This window comes from Gymnogyps californianus, chromosome 1 (assembly GCF_018139145.2).
Source record: "Gymnogyps californianus isolate 813 chromosome 1, ASM1813914v2, whole genome shotgun sequence".
Classification (NCBI taxonomy): domain Eukaryota; kingdom Metazoa; phylum Chordata; class Aves; order Accipitriformes; family Cathartidae; genus Gymnogyps; species Gymnogyps californianus.
The window spans coordinates 102,904,790-102,922,770 of NC_059471.1; the positions used below are offsets into that span (position 1 = coordinate 102,904,790).

At 35.2% G+C, this 17,981-nt stretch overlaps 1 protein-coding gene across 2 annotated transcripts in view; it reads left to right on the forward strand.

Annotated features, from left to right (window-relative positions):
- SYNJ1 (synaptojanin 1) overlaps positions 1-17,981 on the forward strand; it is a 64,974-nt gene that overhangs the window by 16,396 nt on the left and 30,597 nt on the right. Inside the window, exons 5-12 of one of the 2 annotated variants that reach the window (XM_050908343.1) lie at positions 14-97; positions 895-956; positions 1,548-1,644; positions 3,453-3,622; positions 5,663-5,744; positions 8,544-8,696; positions 11,830-11,986; positions 13,719-13,742. In XM_050908343.1, the coding sequence (XP_050764300.1) occupies positions 14-97; positions 895-956; positions 1,548-1,644; positions 3,453-3,622; positions 5,663-5,744; positions 8,544-8,696; positions 11,830-11,986; positions 13,719-13,742 (829 nt within the window). Of the gene's footprint in view, positions 1-13; positions 98-894; positions 957-1,547; positions 1,645-3,452; positions 3,623-5,662; positions 5,745-8,543; positions 8,697-11,820; positions 11,987-13,718; positions 13,743-17,981 lie in introns of both variants that reach the window. The other variant, XM_050908335.1, reaches the window with a different exon arrangement.

The window sequence follows — 17,981 nt, forward strand, 5'->3', positions numbered from 1 at the left end:
TTTTTCTTGACAGGTGATATTTTTAGATGACTCTGTGTCATCTTTCATACAGATTCGAGGATCTGTTCCATTATTTTGGGAACAGCCAGGCCTGCAGGTAAGCAGGAGATAGATTTAATTATACAGATAATTCTTATTCATGTCTTTTTACACATCTTACAGTAGCGTTCAGGCTCTTCTGCACAGTTACCTGTCAGGATGAGGTTATCCTTTGGGAGCAAGTTGGTGCTATTGTTTAATTCATGAAGCCTGCTACTCTCGAGTCTCTAAATGCTGTTTTGCACAAGATTTGAATGTCCATTGCTTTTTAGATGTTTTCTCTTTGAAGTTCTGCATTTTTCTGTTTTAATTTAAATTGCTATTTTGAAATAGGTTATCTAAGAGCATCCAAAGAGACTGTTTTCTTCTGAATTGTTCTTGAGAATAAGTCTCTTCAAGAAGTCAATATGGATCAAGAGTTACTGTAATATAATTTCATCCCAGTTTTCTTGAAAGAAGGATTGTATCAGCAACTACTACTGTGATACAGTTTTTACAGGGAGGATTAAAAACAGTTCATGCCTCACAGAGACTCTAGGTACCTTAAACTAGACATATAGGCATTTTGCAATAGAACTGCTGAAACATTTACATGCCTTTTACTCAAAACAAGAAGTAATTAGATGATATGACTAAGTATATTAAATAAAAAAAGTGTTTCTTAGAAAAAAGAAGAGGAATTTAAGAAAAGCCTATAAAAAGAATGCACACCATAGCAAGCAGAATAAATTTGGGAGATTTCATTTAGAAGGTGAAATGAATTTTTAGGCCATATTTAGGATCAAAAGAGGTCTTTGAAGAACAATTAGTCAAATGTTTAAAGACAAATAATTTAATGTTGTCTTTATGTCATAGGTGGGATCCCATCGTGTCAGAATGTCAAGGGGTTTTGAGGCGAATGCACCAGCTTTTGACAGGTGAAAGAATGTCTTAAATTTTTGTTAATGCACTACAAACCTCTGATAAGTGATGCATCAGAAGGATGGGAAATGTTATTCCAAACGGGAGGCTTTGTCTATACAAATGTGTGATTCAGCAAAGCAGCGAAGTGCCTGGGCAGCTTTTTCAAACTTCGACAGGATTGCTTGTGACTTTGAGTGGTTTGTTGAAAAGTTTGAAGAAAATTTAAAATAGTGAAATACTTTGTTAAATTGAAAACAAAAATTGTATCATGATTACATTGAATAATCTATATTTGTCAGCTGCTGTATAAAAGTAAAATTTATATTTTGATTTTATTCCTGCCATGACACTTCAGCTTCACAGCCTTATGGTTTTAAGTAAATGTATGTTGTTAAATTGGTGCTATTATCCTAATTAAATAGCAGTCAATGGTTGTATGCTATTATTGAGTTATATTGATTTGTTTGGACATGACATAATAAAGGCTTGTGGCAGTTATTAGAGTACCCAGTACATTTCTGCAGAGTCTCAGTCAGCGTTGCAGGTGTTCATGTTAATTTTCTGCATGCCAGAAGATGAGTGTGGAATTTTTCTTCTGTTAACAGGCATTTCCAAACTCTTAAAAATTTATATGGCAAGCAAATTATTGTAAATTTACTTGGGGCAAAAGAAGGGGAGCACATGCTCAGCAAAGCTTTTCAGGTGAGTCTGAGAATTCTCTCACTGTGCATATCCTTGGAATTTGCCTGTTTGCGATGAAGCTTTTGTATAGCCTTCAAAAAATGAAACAGGTATGCTATGCTCTGGAGCAACTACCACTTGTGGGTAAAATTGTGTTTATCATAAAAGCACTGCTTAAGATGCATAACATGAAATTAATTTTTAAAAGCTGTATATACAATTAGTGTTCAATTATGTTCAGATTGGTTACTGAAAAATTATAACAGCAACATAGACAATGTTGAGGGATTTTCAGTTATTTTCATATTTCATGCTTATTAGTGGCTTATTTAAAAAATAAATCTTTTTTGCACTATAAAATTGGTGAATAAATAAATTCTACTTTATGGTATTTAATACTGCAATGTTTCTTTTAAAAATCCTTCCCTTGGAATTCCTGGATATATTCCTTAATATTTTTTAAAAATCACAAATTAATTTATCAATTTAAACATAAAAGCTGCTTCATGATTAAATAGAAATGTTTGTTCAGAAGATGTTAACTATAAGTGGCCATTTTCATGAATTCCCACTAGTTAGGTTAAAAATAACTGTCACATTGTAGTCCATAAATACTGACAATTTGAGAAGTTCTGTCTGAAGCCAGAGAACATGTCAATAGCCATCTGTTATTTCCCTTTCCCTTTTTCCTTTTCCCTTTTGTCATGGTTTAACCCCAGCCGGCAATTAATCAGGAAAAAAACCAGTAACACTCGTGGGTTGAGATAAAGATAGTTTAATAGGACAGAAAAGGAAGGGAAAATAATAATAATAATAATAGAATATACAAAACAAGTGATGCACAATACAATTGCTTACCACCCACTGACTGATGCCCAGCCAGTCCCTGAGCCATGGTGTCCCCTGGCCAACTTCCCCCAGTTTATATACTGGGCATGATGTCGTATGGTGTGGAATATTCCTTTGGCCAGTTTGTCCTGGCTGTGTCCCCTCCCAGCTTCTTGTGCACCCCCAGCCTCTGCTGGCAGGGCAGTATGAGAAGCTGAGAAGTCCTTGACTTAGTATAAACACCGCTTAGCAACAAGTAAAACATCAGTGTGTTATCAACATTATTATCATCCTAAATCCAAAACACAGCACTATACAAGCTACTAGGAAGAAAATTAACTTTATTCCAGCCGAAACCAGGACACCTTTGTATTATAATGGTTGAATATCTTAGGCCATTCACTAGTATCTTTTCTGTATCCAGCTGTCCTGGTAGGAGACATTAGTGCTCCCAGATGCATATCAATGCCCAGTGCAGATCATAGCTTTGCCAACAAAGATCTTGTGAGCACTTCAAGATTTTCCAGGGAATATTAGGGAAAGTTTTGCTCAAGCTACCCTCCACAGCAACCTAAGTAATTTGTCTGGTTTTTTTCAGTAGTAGTTTATGGAGTGTTTACTCAGTCCCTGTTGCTGGCAGGTATGTCTAAAATGGTGACTGTTAGTGAAAGGGATTTCCACTGAAACAGCTCTTTGCAAATCGAAGCATTTTAACAGTAGAAGAGGCTGTAGACTGTCTTGGTGACCCCTAGTATAGTAAGGAAAAAATTGAGTTTGATTGTGACAAGAAAAAGAAAAAACACAGGCGAAATCAGTTCTGAGTGTTTTGTTGAGCAATAGTGATAAAAATGGTTTCATTTTACCTAAGAGAAAGCATGTAATAAACAAGATAGCTAATAAAACAGCCTTAAAAATATTTGTAGCCTCTTATTTAGCTTATACTACTATATGTTCAGATACTGGTATATTTATACTTTTTTCTTCTCTTTTTACAATGTCAGAGCCATTTGAAAGCGTCTGAACATTCAGCTGATATCAAAATGGTGAACTTCGACTATCATCAAATGGTTAAAGGTGGAAAGGCAGAAAAACTACACAGTGTACTTAAACCTCAAGTCCAGAAATTCTTAGAGTGTGGATTTTTTTATTTTGATGGAAAGGAGGTTAAAAGGTTTGTGTGCATAACTTCTGTAAATTTCTTCAAATTAAATTATGGTTCTGGGATGCTTTTCACCCCTTAGCAAGAAGATAAGAGAAAAAATGTTACTTCTGTTACTGTGTTTTTATTGTATCCAAGATGATGCTCAACAACTGAAATATGTGTCACTTATTTTGTCTCGTTCTGAATATGCTCTAAAAATCTTAATGGAAAATGACATTAATCTGAAACATTGATGGGCCATGACTTAATTTCAGGCCTTTGACCTCATGATTTTGGTGAAAATGGACAATTGTCCTTTTTCTTGCGTGCATGCACATGGGATTAAAGAATGAATATTTTTCCATCTTCCTGTATAATGCTATTCCTATTTTCCTCAGTGATGGAGCATACCATTTTTAGTGCAATCTTTTTCTAAATCTGTTTGCACCTGGATCCCCCATTTGAGAGATTCAGTTCTCCACAAAGTATGGATGGGATGCATGTTTTCTGCCCTGCTCTGTACTTCCCAGTCCTGCTGTACTTGTACTTCTGTCTCTATTTCCCCACTCCTCTTCCTAGAGCAAAGGCTATGCGTATCTCAGCAGGAGAAGGGAAGCAGGGCTAGAAATCAGCAACATTCCTGCTCTTCTCCCTTCCACACCCTTACTCCTTTTAATTCATACCAGAGCAAACTGCTGAGTGAGGTTCTCCATGAGAAAGAGAATTGTTGAGTTGAGGGGATTGTGCCACGTGCAGTGGGGTTTCATCTTCTAGTGCAGTGGGAGAGGAGAAGAGGGCTCCGGTGCTACTCTGTGCTCTAACCTGGCTGTGGGATTAAATCCCCCAGGGGCCGGTTTTAGTAGGCCTGAATAAGATTAGATTTAGTGGGAGGGTGCTTAGGTCCCATCTCCACCTCAAAACGTCAGTGACCATTCTCCAAAAAGCTTTAAAAGTGGTGTGACACTTCATGTCGGGAGAACACCATTTGGTCTTGATGGAGATTCAAATAATATTATCACCCATTAAAAAGACTGACAGCAGAACAAAAGCAAAATAGGCTGTGGCTTGTGATAGCTTGACAAATTGCGTTAATAAAAGATATAGTGACGATTTTTGTAAGTTCATGGACCATCTCCTTTGGAGAATGTCAGGTTTTTTTTCTAACACAGATAGCAAGCTGCTTTGTATTTCAAATCAAATACAGAGAAAGTAATGAAAAAAATAATCTTGGAGAAAGTTCTTCAAAACTTTCTACAATTTATGGTTAGATCTCAAGGTAAATGTGATGAAGCCTTACTGACTTAATTGGACAAAGTGTGTGGTGGGAATGACAAAAGTAAGGAATAAGTGTGTATCATTGGGAGAGCCATCAGAATTTTGTACTCACAGCCAGGCAAGAAGAACATGGATGTTGCCTAATATGATCCTTCTGAGAACTTCATAGCACTAGTTAATGGGCTTCTCTCAAAGAAAGGGGAGCAGAGCAGTTCAGAGTGCTTGAGGGCCTCAAGCATCTGTCGAGCTAAGGGGGAGAGGCTTATTTTTCATTTTTATTTGGGGAGGAAAGAGAAAGTAATGAGGGGTTGAAATTGGCTTTAGTTTTATCACAAATTCTTGTTACTTTTAATTTAGTTAAACAAATCCAAGAACTGTCCTAATATATTTTTTTTTCATTTTTGTTTTAACTAAGAGTTATTATTTCCCTCTGAGATTCTTGAAGTGTGTTAGTTGGATTGTTTGAAAAGAAAACTTAATCCTGCATAACGCTTTAACCGAGCAAGCAAGGAGAATTGAGAAAAACTGAAGAAGAAAGACTCATGTTATTTGCAGAAAATAAATTAGTTTTGTATAGTGAACATTGCTGCAAAATTCACTGCTGTTGTTGGAGCTAACCCTCTATTGCTGACGCATTTATAAACATACTTGTGATGACAGTAACATTGCACTGACAATACCCTGATTTACTGTTCTGGTTCAGATCTTGATGTCCCTGTCTTTGTTGATGATATGTGTGTTAAATGAGTTATTTCAGTTGTTTTCTCTCTCTGTCTCTCGTTGTCCTTGGCACAGATCTCAAAGTGGTACTGTCAGAACAAACTGCTTGGACTGTCTGGATAGAACAAACAGCGTGCAGGCTTTCTTTGGCTTAGAGGTAGGAAAAACAGTGTCCAGATACACAACTGCTCCTGATGCTTCTGTAGCAATTAGGCTGTAAAAGTAGCATTACCTTCCCTATGAAAGATGAATTAAAATGTTTCATAGAAGGCCGTTTGATTTATAGCATGATACTTTTCTTGCTCTGGGGCAACCAGATCTTAGTAATTACAGAAACAGTAGTTGTGTAGTAGTTGTAATTAAACGGTAGTCATGCAGCATTATGAAAAAGGTTAATTCTTTTTTAGGTGTCAGTTTCTTATGTCTGTTAAGGTTCAGGCTTGCAATTCTAGAAGGGGTAGTAGTGTTGTAGTCCTTCACAAAAACACTTGCATTCACAGTTACTCTATTAGACGAAGTTCTTCAGTATGTACGATTACTGTTCTTAGCATCTGCCAGTGCTGTGTGTTCATATTTTCACAGCACCGTGCTGTGAATTCTTCATGGGACGATATCATGGTTGAGGCTTTGGCCACACTCAAATTGAGTAGTTGGAAATTAACTGTGGGATTCAGTCCTCCTGCAAGGTTGTGCTTCAGCATATTGGCTTGCTATTGAAAGAAAGGTTCTAGCCTGCAGGCTTATACAGTAGAGCTTGAACACATGAACCTGATAGGAATTGATGGAGTAAAATAGTACTGATTGGGGTGAAAGAGTAGCTCTGAAAAACTTTGGACAACTCCACTCATCTTAATAAACTAAGTTTGACTCATAAAGATAAAATCCTTAGCATGTTTAAAAATGGAAAGTTATGGGTGCTGTAACATCAAACTCAGTAAAAGGATTATTCTTTTGTTTTCTGAATTTTGTTTAATTAAAGTGCTCTTGTTTTAGTGTCTGTAGGAGGAATTTCTGTGAGAACTGCAAAATCCATTGGCTGTAGAACAAACATTTCTGATTCTGGAATATGTAGTGCTTTGCTGCTGTGTTTACCAAGTGAACACTGTTGCCAGTTCATTGGTGTTTTAGTCAAATGGAATACTGAACTGTTTACCCTCATGCAAATACTCTGAAAATTTTTCTCTTAACATTCAACATCAGTACATACTGTAACAGATACAACACAGTTTGAGAGATCTAATGCCTTTTTTTTTTCCCCCCATTGTTTCAGCTCTGCATGTACCATAGAGGGGTCACACCTTTTAATTACTAAAATTAAGAAAAATAATTCTTATTCTTTTCTTTAGTTCACTGTGTGTTGAAAAGAGTAGCAGCATGCTTTGAAAATCTCACAGCATTGTATTGCATTTTGTAGTTTGTATATCTGTCCATCCTGCATTGACTTTGCTATGGGAGAGACAAATGATTACCTTGAAGTCTTTCCTGGTCCTAAATCTGTTTGCTGAAGTTTAACAGTTCACTGTAGATAGAAATGCAAGCTTGAAGTAAGCAATTAGGTTATCTTAAATGAGCCATGAGAAACATTGCCTCTTGTATTTTACTGATAATACTTTAGTTTTCTATGGCATAAGAACAAATCTTTATACGCTCTTAATGCGTATAGTACTTACATGGCAAACTTAGCTTTGCAGCTCTGTTTTTTCCTTTGTCATCCTTTTAAGAACTGGATAAATATCGTCTTTGGTTTTTTTTAGACCAGGTGTGCCACATTTTTCCTTGGTGAGAGCTAAATTATGATTTCAGCAAAAATATGAGAGCTAAAAGTATAAAACTAATTTATAAGAAGGAAAATGATAAATCCTCATGAGCTGCTTGCTTAATTTTAAAATTCTATTTAAATGAAATATTTAAATTCTTACTTTTTTTAACATGATAGATACTTCATATAACAAGTACTGAGCTCTGGATGACCACCTAAAATTACAAGATGAAGCACTCAATTTCTGAAGCTTCTTTTCTTGTTTATTTCTACTTAATTTTGTCTGCAAGTTTTCTTTTGTAACTTTTGTTAATTCCTGCCCAACCTTCAGAATTTTACCTTTATGTCATTTTATTTTCATCATTTTAGACTCCTCCTTCTTGCCATTGGACACCTCAAGGTTTTAAAGATTTTTAAAAGCTCTTGAAAATAGCTTTCTTATTTATTTTTCATTTTTTATATTTATTTTCAGTATTATGTTGGTAGCCATAAACACTAGAAACTTACTTGACATTTTTAAAATAATCATGATTCCATAAACCAGGATTTCAGACAAGGTACAATGTCCCATTCTACATCCATGAGCATAATGCTACATTTAAGTAATGTATTTAAATGTAAAATAATACATTTATATTTATTATATGTATACAATTTAAATGCATTTAATGTAGACTGTGCATTGTGGAAAATTACTACAGGTATATTGATTGTAAGGGTAAAGATTGCAGTGTGTTATGCATGAAAACAGAGTGAATAACAGAAGCCATTGCTATTTCACTGATCACAGAGCTCTGTTGCTGCTCCATTTGATAATAGAGGTCAGTGTGTTTGGTATTACACTTTTTTGGGAAGAACATGAATTGCTTTAATTCTAAATTATGTAAGTAGAAAGACTTGAGAACCAAAAATAGCTTACCTTGTAACTAGTGAATTTTTAGATGAAAATATTTACAAATCAACTACATAATTCTTTTCCTATATTGCTGCCTATCTTTAAAAGAAAATGAAATGCCAGTGCTAAAGTTACATGTATGATGCAGCCTTTCAAACACGACATGGTGTCAGTTTGTTCAGAATGATACATATAAACCAAAGATTTTTTTTTGTGCATATATGCTGAAAAAATATAATGTACCTTTTAATAAATACATTTAAAGTTTTTTCTTTTGCAAATGTTGTCTTCAACTGTTGCAGATGCTAACAAAACAACTGGAGGTATTAGGATTAGCTGAGAAGCCTCAGTTGGTTACTCGCTTTCAGGAAGTTTTCCGATCCATGTGGTCTGTGAATGGTGATTCTGTCAGTAAAATTTATGCTGGAACTGGAGCCCTTGAAGGAAAAGCTAAGGTAAAGTACATTTTATTAAAAACTTTAGCAGTATTCAGTATGGGTTTAAAAAAAATCTGTCATTAATATAGCAACTATGAGATTTTCTTTTCTAAAATGTGCTTTTTTTTGTAATCCTAAAAAAACCAACCAACCCAAAAAAATTAACATAAAAAGGTTGGTTATGTCAATAACCAGACCTTGTTTCAGTACATCCTTTCTCAGCCATGCCCATGCCTCCCAGATAACGCCATTCCGTAGGAAAGGATGAGGCTCTGAACTTTTCTTTAGATCATAGTTCAGAAAAAAGTATATTCAAATCAGCTTTAGTTTCTTTGAATATTTTCATTTTTCTCTCTGTACCTCTGCCTCCTATTGTTTCAGTTTCATTCACTACATCTCCTTTCTTTTAAAATGTGTTTCACTGGACGTTGTTGTTCATGCTTTTTAGTGTTTATTAACAGCGTTAAAATAAAACAGGTTGCAGCTGGGTGTATTTTGTTTGCATGTTCCTCCAGCTATTTCTCTTTAGTTTTGCAATTACTGAAAAAAACCCAAATTCTGTTTCTACCTTGCTTTCTAATGTTGTGATAACAATTCCATACTACATGGCAGTGTAATGCTCTGATTCTCTTCAACTTATTTTGTCTTTGTTGATGCCTGAGTTGTTCAGATTTTCTAATGCTGTCTTTTGTTTTTCTTCTAATGATGTTGCTGTTTTTGTTTCCATAATTCTCTCTCTTATCAGGTGATACTTGTCAAGACAAACAAATGTTGAACCATAGCAATTTTTGCCCTTAGTTCCTTTAAAAATTTCTTTTCATATCGTTCTTTTTATTCAAGAATGCGCTACTTCTCATTCCATATTATATACTGTGTACTCATAGTCGACCGTTTCGTTTTTCCATCACTTGTTCATTCAAACCATATCAGAGTCCTTCTCTGCACATGTACAAGGCATCGAAGTAAGCTACATAAAAAGAAAATAAGTAAAATAGACTTGTGGCTTATTCTACCCTTAATTGGTGCATACAAGACTTTTTCATTTGGGAATTGCTTGTATTTTAGTATAGAGTGGAATTTGGTTAAAGATATTTAGTTTTATTTTCTTACAAAAATGTCACCCAGACCATCAGGAAAACTACAGTAAGTATTTTATGGGGTGTCTTCCCTTCTCCTGACTTTCTCATTCAACCTTACTTGTTTCTTTTCCTAAATTAATAGTTTTCTGCCATTCATTTGGCTACTTAAATTTTTTACTTTGTAAAATGTGTTTACTGTATTTACAATTCCATTTTTAATGTTTAAAACACAGAGTACATTTACTCTGCTGTCTTTGTAATAACACAGGATCCCTACCCTGGTACAACTATTCATGAGTACTGCATCTCATAAATCAAACACAGCATCCCTGACAGAAGTCCATCTGTTTAAAGAGGATCTTTAATACTTGCAAAGCCATACAATACTTGCCATTGTTTCAGTGAAACCTGACCAGGTCACTACTCAATATCTTCTTGTGTACTCTGATAAGATATTTTAAAATGTAGTTTTTAAGCTGTTAGTTGTATTCTCATTTCTCAAATGAAAAGTTTGATGGTTGAAATTCTTCCATTTCTTGCTCATCAGTTTGATTCTTCAAAGTCCAAGAGTACTTAGAAGTAAAAATATGGAAATTTAGGATAGGAGAAAAAATATTTTAACCTTAAATGTGTTAATATCCATTTCTATACTGAAAAACAGTCCTTTTTAAAGTATTACAATACTCGTTACATCTAACTCCTTACCTACTCTTTCTTTTGCTTTCTCTGGGTTCCTTTCAATTAATTGCCTGATATGTGAATGGTGAGTGTGTTCTTTGGATCATGTCATAAGTTATACATTGTCTGACAGAAAAGGAGCAGCATCCTATTAAAATCCTATTGCAATAGTATGCTCCCCAACACCTCATCCACATTGTCGTCCAAAAATCATGGTGCCAATTTACTACTACTTATCCTTGACAAAAGAGTAGTTTCTTTCTTTTTGTCTAGTACAATTCATAGAACTAAATGATGGGTTAGTTTTGTAGTTTTCTTAAGCTTTTGTCTTTTTTCTCATGCATTTAAGAGACCTTCATAAACAATGCAAGCTGTAAACTTGGAGTATTTTTTTATAATAATATAATACCATGCAGCATCCCTGATGGATTATGGTCTATATTTCATATACATGCAATACCATGTGTTTACATACACCTCACAGGCAAAATACACTTACGTGCATAAGACACAATAAACGATGTAATCAAGAAAATGTCTTTGTGCCTGTCATTGTCAGTGCTATGTACACAGATTAACACTGCTGGTTTTTGAATCGAGTATGAGACTGCATGACATGTTGATTACATTATCCTCTAGGTGTCTGACCCACAGGGAATATCTGTAGTAGCAGTACATCTCTTGGAGATTCTTGTTTAGTTCAGGTAGTTGGACACTTCTTTTGGAGCACTGTTCAATCGTGCCACTTGTGTGCAGTGTGTGCAACGACAGTGTCTTCGTATGTATATAGCTATAGATTAGTGTATATGTTCCTTCTGGGATACTGCATGAGACTTGCATGTTATTTTAAGAAGTTAAGGTGTCTTAGTAAGTTGAAGCTATGTCTTTTTTTAGCATGAATATTTCAGAATGGGAATTCTGAACTAATATGCTCATATGTGCATATACATACGTATTCGTGTATCATGACATTTGGACTCAAGTGCTTGCTCATCTCTCACTATTTGGGGAAAAGCCCAAAATCCCATATGATGGTCTAAACATGGCACTGTATCAATTTAGTTTTTGAAGACCAAGGGTTTGGGGGGCGGGGGGGAATTATTCCCCTCCCTGCAGTATTTTTTTTAATTTAAATAATTTAAACTGGAATAATCTGGGTGTTAGATATGCATTGAAGGTATTACTGTGTTGTTTAGCATTTGGGGGGGGGGGGGAAGCACACATAGTACGGTAGGCTCAGAAGACTTTATTTAACACTTAAAGAAGGAAATTGCCTTAGATTTTAAAATCATTAATGCAGTTTATAAATATGTTACTGAGTATTGCCAATGTTATTGTGAGCAGTGTCCAACATAAAATATTTTATACGTGTTCCTCCCTAACAGGCTGGAAAGCTGAAGGATGGTGCTCGTTCTGTGACCAGAACGATTCAAAATAACTTTTTTGATAGCTCCAAGCAGGAGGCCATTGATGTTTTGTTATTGGGAAATACCCTAAATAGTGATTTAGCAGATAAAGCACGGGCTCTCTTAACCACCAGCAGTTTACGCGGTATGTGTCTTTCAGGATTTTAATCTGTCTGATAACTATTTGGTGTAAGAAAGCTGTATGGAGTCTGTTTTCAAAGGAATATTGGAAAGAATAAATGCTATTTTATGTTCTGTTGGCTTATTAAAAGATGAAAGTTACTTCTGCTTTACTAATATTGCCAAACTAACATGCTGCAGTAATTTCTTTACTGTGTATATTTTGTTGATGTCTGGTGGTGTAATAGGTAAATATTTGTGGAGCATATTTGTCAGAACTTTACTGTAGAAGCATGTTAGATATATTCTGTTCAGTTCTTCAAATCTGTTCATAGCAAGTGTTAATCATGACAATTACGTGCTGAATTTGGGAAAAAAAATCCTGATTTATTAAAATATTAGTGTTTTTTATTGTTTGCTAAATGTCTTCCTTAATTTGATCTGTCATGTCAGTGGAGAAATTCTCACCATGGTGTTAAACTAGATAGAAAGTGTTTATTCTTTTCTCAAGCTTAAGAATGCTGGTATTTATTTTCATTTTGGTTTCTAGGGTACTGACGAACAAAAGGGGGGTTGATAATGGAAGACAATTTAAGATAACAGGAGCTATCAGAAAATTCCTGATGAATGATTTTCCATCACAAAATGTTTTTTTGTGAGAAGTCTTTCTCAGGAACGTGTGCACCACAAAAGCTTATCAGGCTGTGGGTGAAATTCTACATCAAAATCAGAGAGATTTCAATAAGAAACTCTGCTTAGGCAGAGTAGCCATGTGGGACTTGGGTGGTCTGGTTACAGGAAAGTGGTTCGCCTAATCAGAACACGGAGCTGAACCACAGCATTCTGCATCCCCAAACAGAGGTGTAGCCTTACATGGTCCCTAGGACTAGTCATGTCCCATCCTTCTGCAGGTCTGATGGGCAGGGAAATAGTAAGTGGGCCCGGTGTAGGGCTGTGTTTAGAGTACTCTCCTGGGACATAAAAAATAGAGGAGCTAATTCTTGGGCAAAGAAGGAACTAAAATTTGAGTCTTCTTTCCAAGATCCCAGGTAAGAGTGCCGCAAACGGTGGGTTTTTGCCGTTTTTAGGGATTAATAACATTCTTAATTTTTCCTTTTTTTTTTTTTCCCCCTTTCTTCTGGACACTTCTCAACCTAGAATGAGAAAAATGTGTCAAAGCTTCAGTGTAAATCTGTGGCACAAGCAAAAAATTTCTTTCCCAATTGTAGTCTTCATCTTGTGGGTATTTGTATATTTCCTATGTGGAACCTGAAAGACTGTTTTCATCTCATTTCTGTACCACAAGGCTTCATGTTATTGTAACTTTTCCTGTATCTGAAACCTATTAAATTGGCCTCACCTCAAAATTAGTTGAAAATCATTTTTGTTTTTTCTCACTTTCTCTGTGAATGCAAGCTGTCCTTTCAATATTTGCAGCTCCTGTCAGCTGAGGAACATTAATCGCTCTTCACTGAACGTAATGTCTTTGCATTGTCTGCTAGGTGGTGAATTAATTAGAGAGATACTTCATCATACGTAAATCCATTATTAATAAAGCAAGAAAAGAGAATTTGTTAATACTGTTGTGGAACTTTTTAGATTTTGCAGCATAAAAAATGTGCTTTAACTGATGCAAATTGTTATGTGTAATAAATTGTGTATTACAGCATGTTCTCTCACACATTGCTGGAAAATTTTAAAAACCAATTATTTATTTGACTAACTTTTTTCTTGTTTCCTTCTTACTGCATCCGTAGTTTCAGAGCAATCATTACAATCAGGTATAGTATAGTAAATTAAACTGTAAATATCTGAGCAGCTATTGTTCTTCTCTGGCTTTTTTCTTGTGCCTATTTGCATAATATTTGGTTGTGGGCTCACATTTTCCTAGTAGTGTTTGGATCTGGCATTCCTGTGCTCCAAAATCCCTTAATCCAAGAAAAGCTCTTTTAATTCTTCTTAATACAAGAAAAGTGAAAATATAAGGGGTGAAAAATGTTGCAGTTGTGCTTGGATGTGAGTTATGAAAAGAGGCAACCAATTCTTTGGGTTTTATTTTTGCAAATGCTTTATTCTAGCTGTAGAGGAATTTGCCTTTTTATCTGGTTTGGGAGCTTCTGTATTTTTGTTTTGTCTAAATGTTTTGTTTAGGATAAGAGGTAAAATTCTTCAGTACAACTTGTAACTTCATCTTATTTGCCGTTAGAAGGCTCTACCTGCTTGTGTTCTTGCATGAGATGGACTGATTTTGTAATATCTCCCAGCAAAGGTTAACGTTGTATTGGAATGATCTGATATAACATGCTGACACTTGTGTTTTATGGAGCAAAAGTACAGTCAAAACCACTGAGATACGGTTACCTCTGCACGTGACACAAAATGAAAGTATTAGAACATCTATTTAGGTAAAACTCTTGGTGAAGAGAAGGCCTGAAGAGGGAACTTTATAGTTAACTCCTAATCTTCTACTTTGAGACATTGCAATAATATCTTGACTGATGTCTGTGATGTTGGGCTTAAAATATGAGAGGTTGGCTTTGGAGGATTCAGCAATACTGTGAACATGAAGAGGCGATACGTAGTAATAAGAATGTGTAGGGATGAGCCAGATAGAGGAAAATGACATGAAAGTTCTCTTCAATTTAAGAAGCTTCTGAAAACTCTTAGTTATTATCCTTGTAAGTTTGCAACATAAGCAACACAATGCCTTTGAACTTTGTTTTCAAAATTTTCTAATTCTTAGTGGAAATTCTCCTTTTTGTTCTAACTTAAGCTGTTTACATGAAGCTGCTCCATTTGGGGAGATGTGATATATACGTGTTCCATATTTTTAAGGGAGAGCTGTGAGTACTTGTCAGCTGTGCAACACTCCATCATCTCCTTGTTCCCAGAAACTATTATTTAAAATAAAATATTCCTAAGGCTTGTATGTTCAGATCTTACTATGTGTTGAGAAAATTTAAACAGCAGTTTCTGTGCTATTGCATTAATAGGGTTCATTGTGCTACCTCTTGGAAGTAGGTTCAGTGAAACTAGATCAGATGCTTAGTTGCTGGGTGAGAGGAAAACAGTACATTCTTAATACCTGGGAAGACGAAGGGAGAGGAGGAGGGAACGAAACAAGGAAGCTCTTAATATTTGTTCAGACAAGTCTCCCATTTTAAAAGAATAGCGAAGTTGTGCACAGTATCCCCTGAACCTGTGTGTGCTCGCGTAGTAGCTACCAGCCGCAGGTACTGAAGATTGACAGGGGAGGATCCTTGGAAGAAAGCATGAGGATTTGTTGTTGGCTAGATTGTTGTTCAAATACATCTGAAGTGTTTAAAGCTTCCCCCCGCCCTCCCCCCCCCCCCCCCCCAAAACCCACTTCAACCATAATTTGTATTTCTGTATTTTTGAGCTTTAAATGTTTTTTCCCTTTACATTTGTCTCATCTTTGCTTTTTCTGTTAGTGTTTTACTGTATCTACTTAACTCTTACTGAGTACTTAAATAATGAAATCTGAGTCACAGGTAATATACACCTGAAATTAACTGATTCACTGGCATTTTGTCAGTGTTAAAAACTGTTTATTGGAATAAACAGTCACATTGTCATTTATGGTGTTACCATCTAGACTATATCAGCCTAGCTTATAACTCATGAAGAGTCATACATGTCAACTATTATTTAACTTCCTGGTGTAACATTTCACTGTGGGTTTAATCTGGATACAAATTGCATATATTGAAACATATCTACAGTAATTTGGATGTTGTAGTAAAATAGTTCAATCAAGTTCCGTTGCTCAGAATATCCCACCAAGAATTTTAAATTAATATTCCCATTGTAGAACTGATTTGCAAATGTCTGCCTGCCTAGTATGAACAGCAGTTAAAGTATTTTTGCTGCAAAATAACAGAAAATGTAATTGATTGGATTTTTAACGTAGAGTGAGACACGATTTTGTTGAAAAGATAAATAGCTATAAATGTGTAGGAAAATAACGTATGCGGGAGGCTCAGGAGCTCTGAATAACAATTGGCTTACTCAGTATCTTGGCAAACAGATGAAAGTTTCTTTTTTTTTTTCTTTTTTAATTCTAATTTAGAAAAAGAGTCATTCTACAATTTAGAAAGCTTGCTAGTTTAAAGGTATGAATTTCATGTTTGTAATAAGCATGTTGTCAGTTCACTTCTAAAGTTAGATTCTATCCTGGTAAGATTTTTCACATTAGGGGTTCATGACAATGTCAGGAGTTAAATAGGCAATAATTCAATTTTGCTTGGTAGCAAACATGAATTATTTGGAGTAACTATTTAAGCTGAAAATTGCTAAATTTGCAAAAGAAAAAGAAGGGACTGAAGTGGAGAGAATAAAAGGCCAAACTCTGCTTTTAAACTTGCTCAGAGTACTACGAAGGCTAACCTGTGCAGATCTTCAAAGCTGTCTGTGATGCTATTTTGGGTTCCTTGGGTTCAGCTAATCCTTTGGATGATTTGGGTACTTGTATGTATCGTGGCTACAACATTTCTTGGATTGGTTTCTCTTCAGTGGTCAGGTGCTTGGGTAGCTTCTGTCCTTGACCCTCGGAGGCTTTTCTGGCATTTGGTGGCCTTCTTGACTTGACTGTTACCTAGTGTGTAGGTACATTCAGAAGTAGACTCAGTATTTGGCTCTCACCTGAAGGTGGAAAGTATTCTGTTGGCTCCTTGCTATTTTCTTGACTTCATTTACCTGGATTATGATAAGGAAAGCATGATACCAAGCATGATCTGCTTGTAGTCCCCAAGGAGACACTGGTCAGTTCATTGTCTTTTATATGTGATTAGCCCATATATGGATATATGATTTGTTCAGCAGTGAAAGAGTTCACAAACAACAAATATAATATATTATTTTCTTCTATTGTTTCCAGTTTGTTTCAAAACCACGAGGGCTGGAGAATCCCTGATTTTTGTTTAAATTTGGTAGCCAAGATTCTGTAGCAAATTTAAAGGTGGTAAACTGAAAAAGAATAACTAAAAAGACAACAACAGCTCACTAATCATCCTATTTTGGGGATTTGAATGAAAATATTGTGCCCAGTAGCTGACCATTTTGCAAGACAGCACACAGGGAAGGGAAGAATTCCATCTAAAATTGTTTTATACGATTCTCAGAGTCTCATAACCATAAGAGTATTCAAAATAGGTAAATTAGTATCACTTAGGTAAAGTACAATGCAAACAATACTGTTTACACATGATGCAACTGAGATAAAAGGAAAAAAGGAGCGTAATTTTAAAAAATATTCAGATCTGTTCATTTGCATTAGGAAATATATCTGTATGAGTATATTATGCAGCTGATTTATGAAGGGACTTTTAAAATCTCTGTAACTCTAGTGTCTGACTATTGAATAATCTTTTTTGTTTGTCTCTCACAATGCCCTTTATAGATGGGTCATTACTCTCTCCCCCATCTGGCAGATAAAACAAGGCACAGAGAAAGGCTGGTGTGACAGAGAAACGAGTTTAATTGTTCTGAATCCTAGCCTACTTTCCTCACTAAAGCAGAATTTTAGGAATTCAACTGACCTAAAAAAAATTTCAGATTTGTGGCTTAAATAGATATACACTAATATGATAAAATAATGTACCTTATCTATTTTAGTAAATGTAGTATATCCATCATTTTTACACTTTTAGAAATTAACATATCTGTAAGTTGTTTTGGTAATGGAGATTGAATTTCATAAATGTAATCTGTGAAAATGAGGTAGATATCTGTGTTGGCACATATGAAAAATAATGGTTTCCATAGAGAATCACAGATAGGGTGAAAGAATGACAGATATTTATAAAACAGAAATTATGTTTCTTTTATATATTATTTATATATATATTATTTTGAACAAATTACTACTCTCATTCAGTCAGTATCCTACCCAGACATGTAATATGTCTGCAAATGTACTTTCCCTTGTGAAAAGCTGCATTCATCTTGCTTTCACAGTTTAACTTTCTATATGTCTGTGCATGGATTTGTTGCCATTTTTT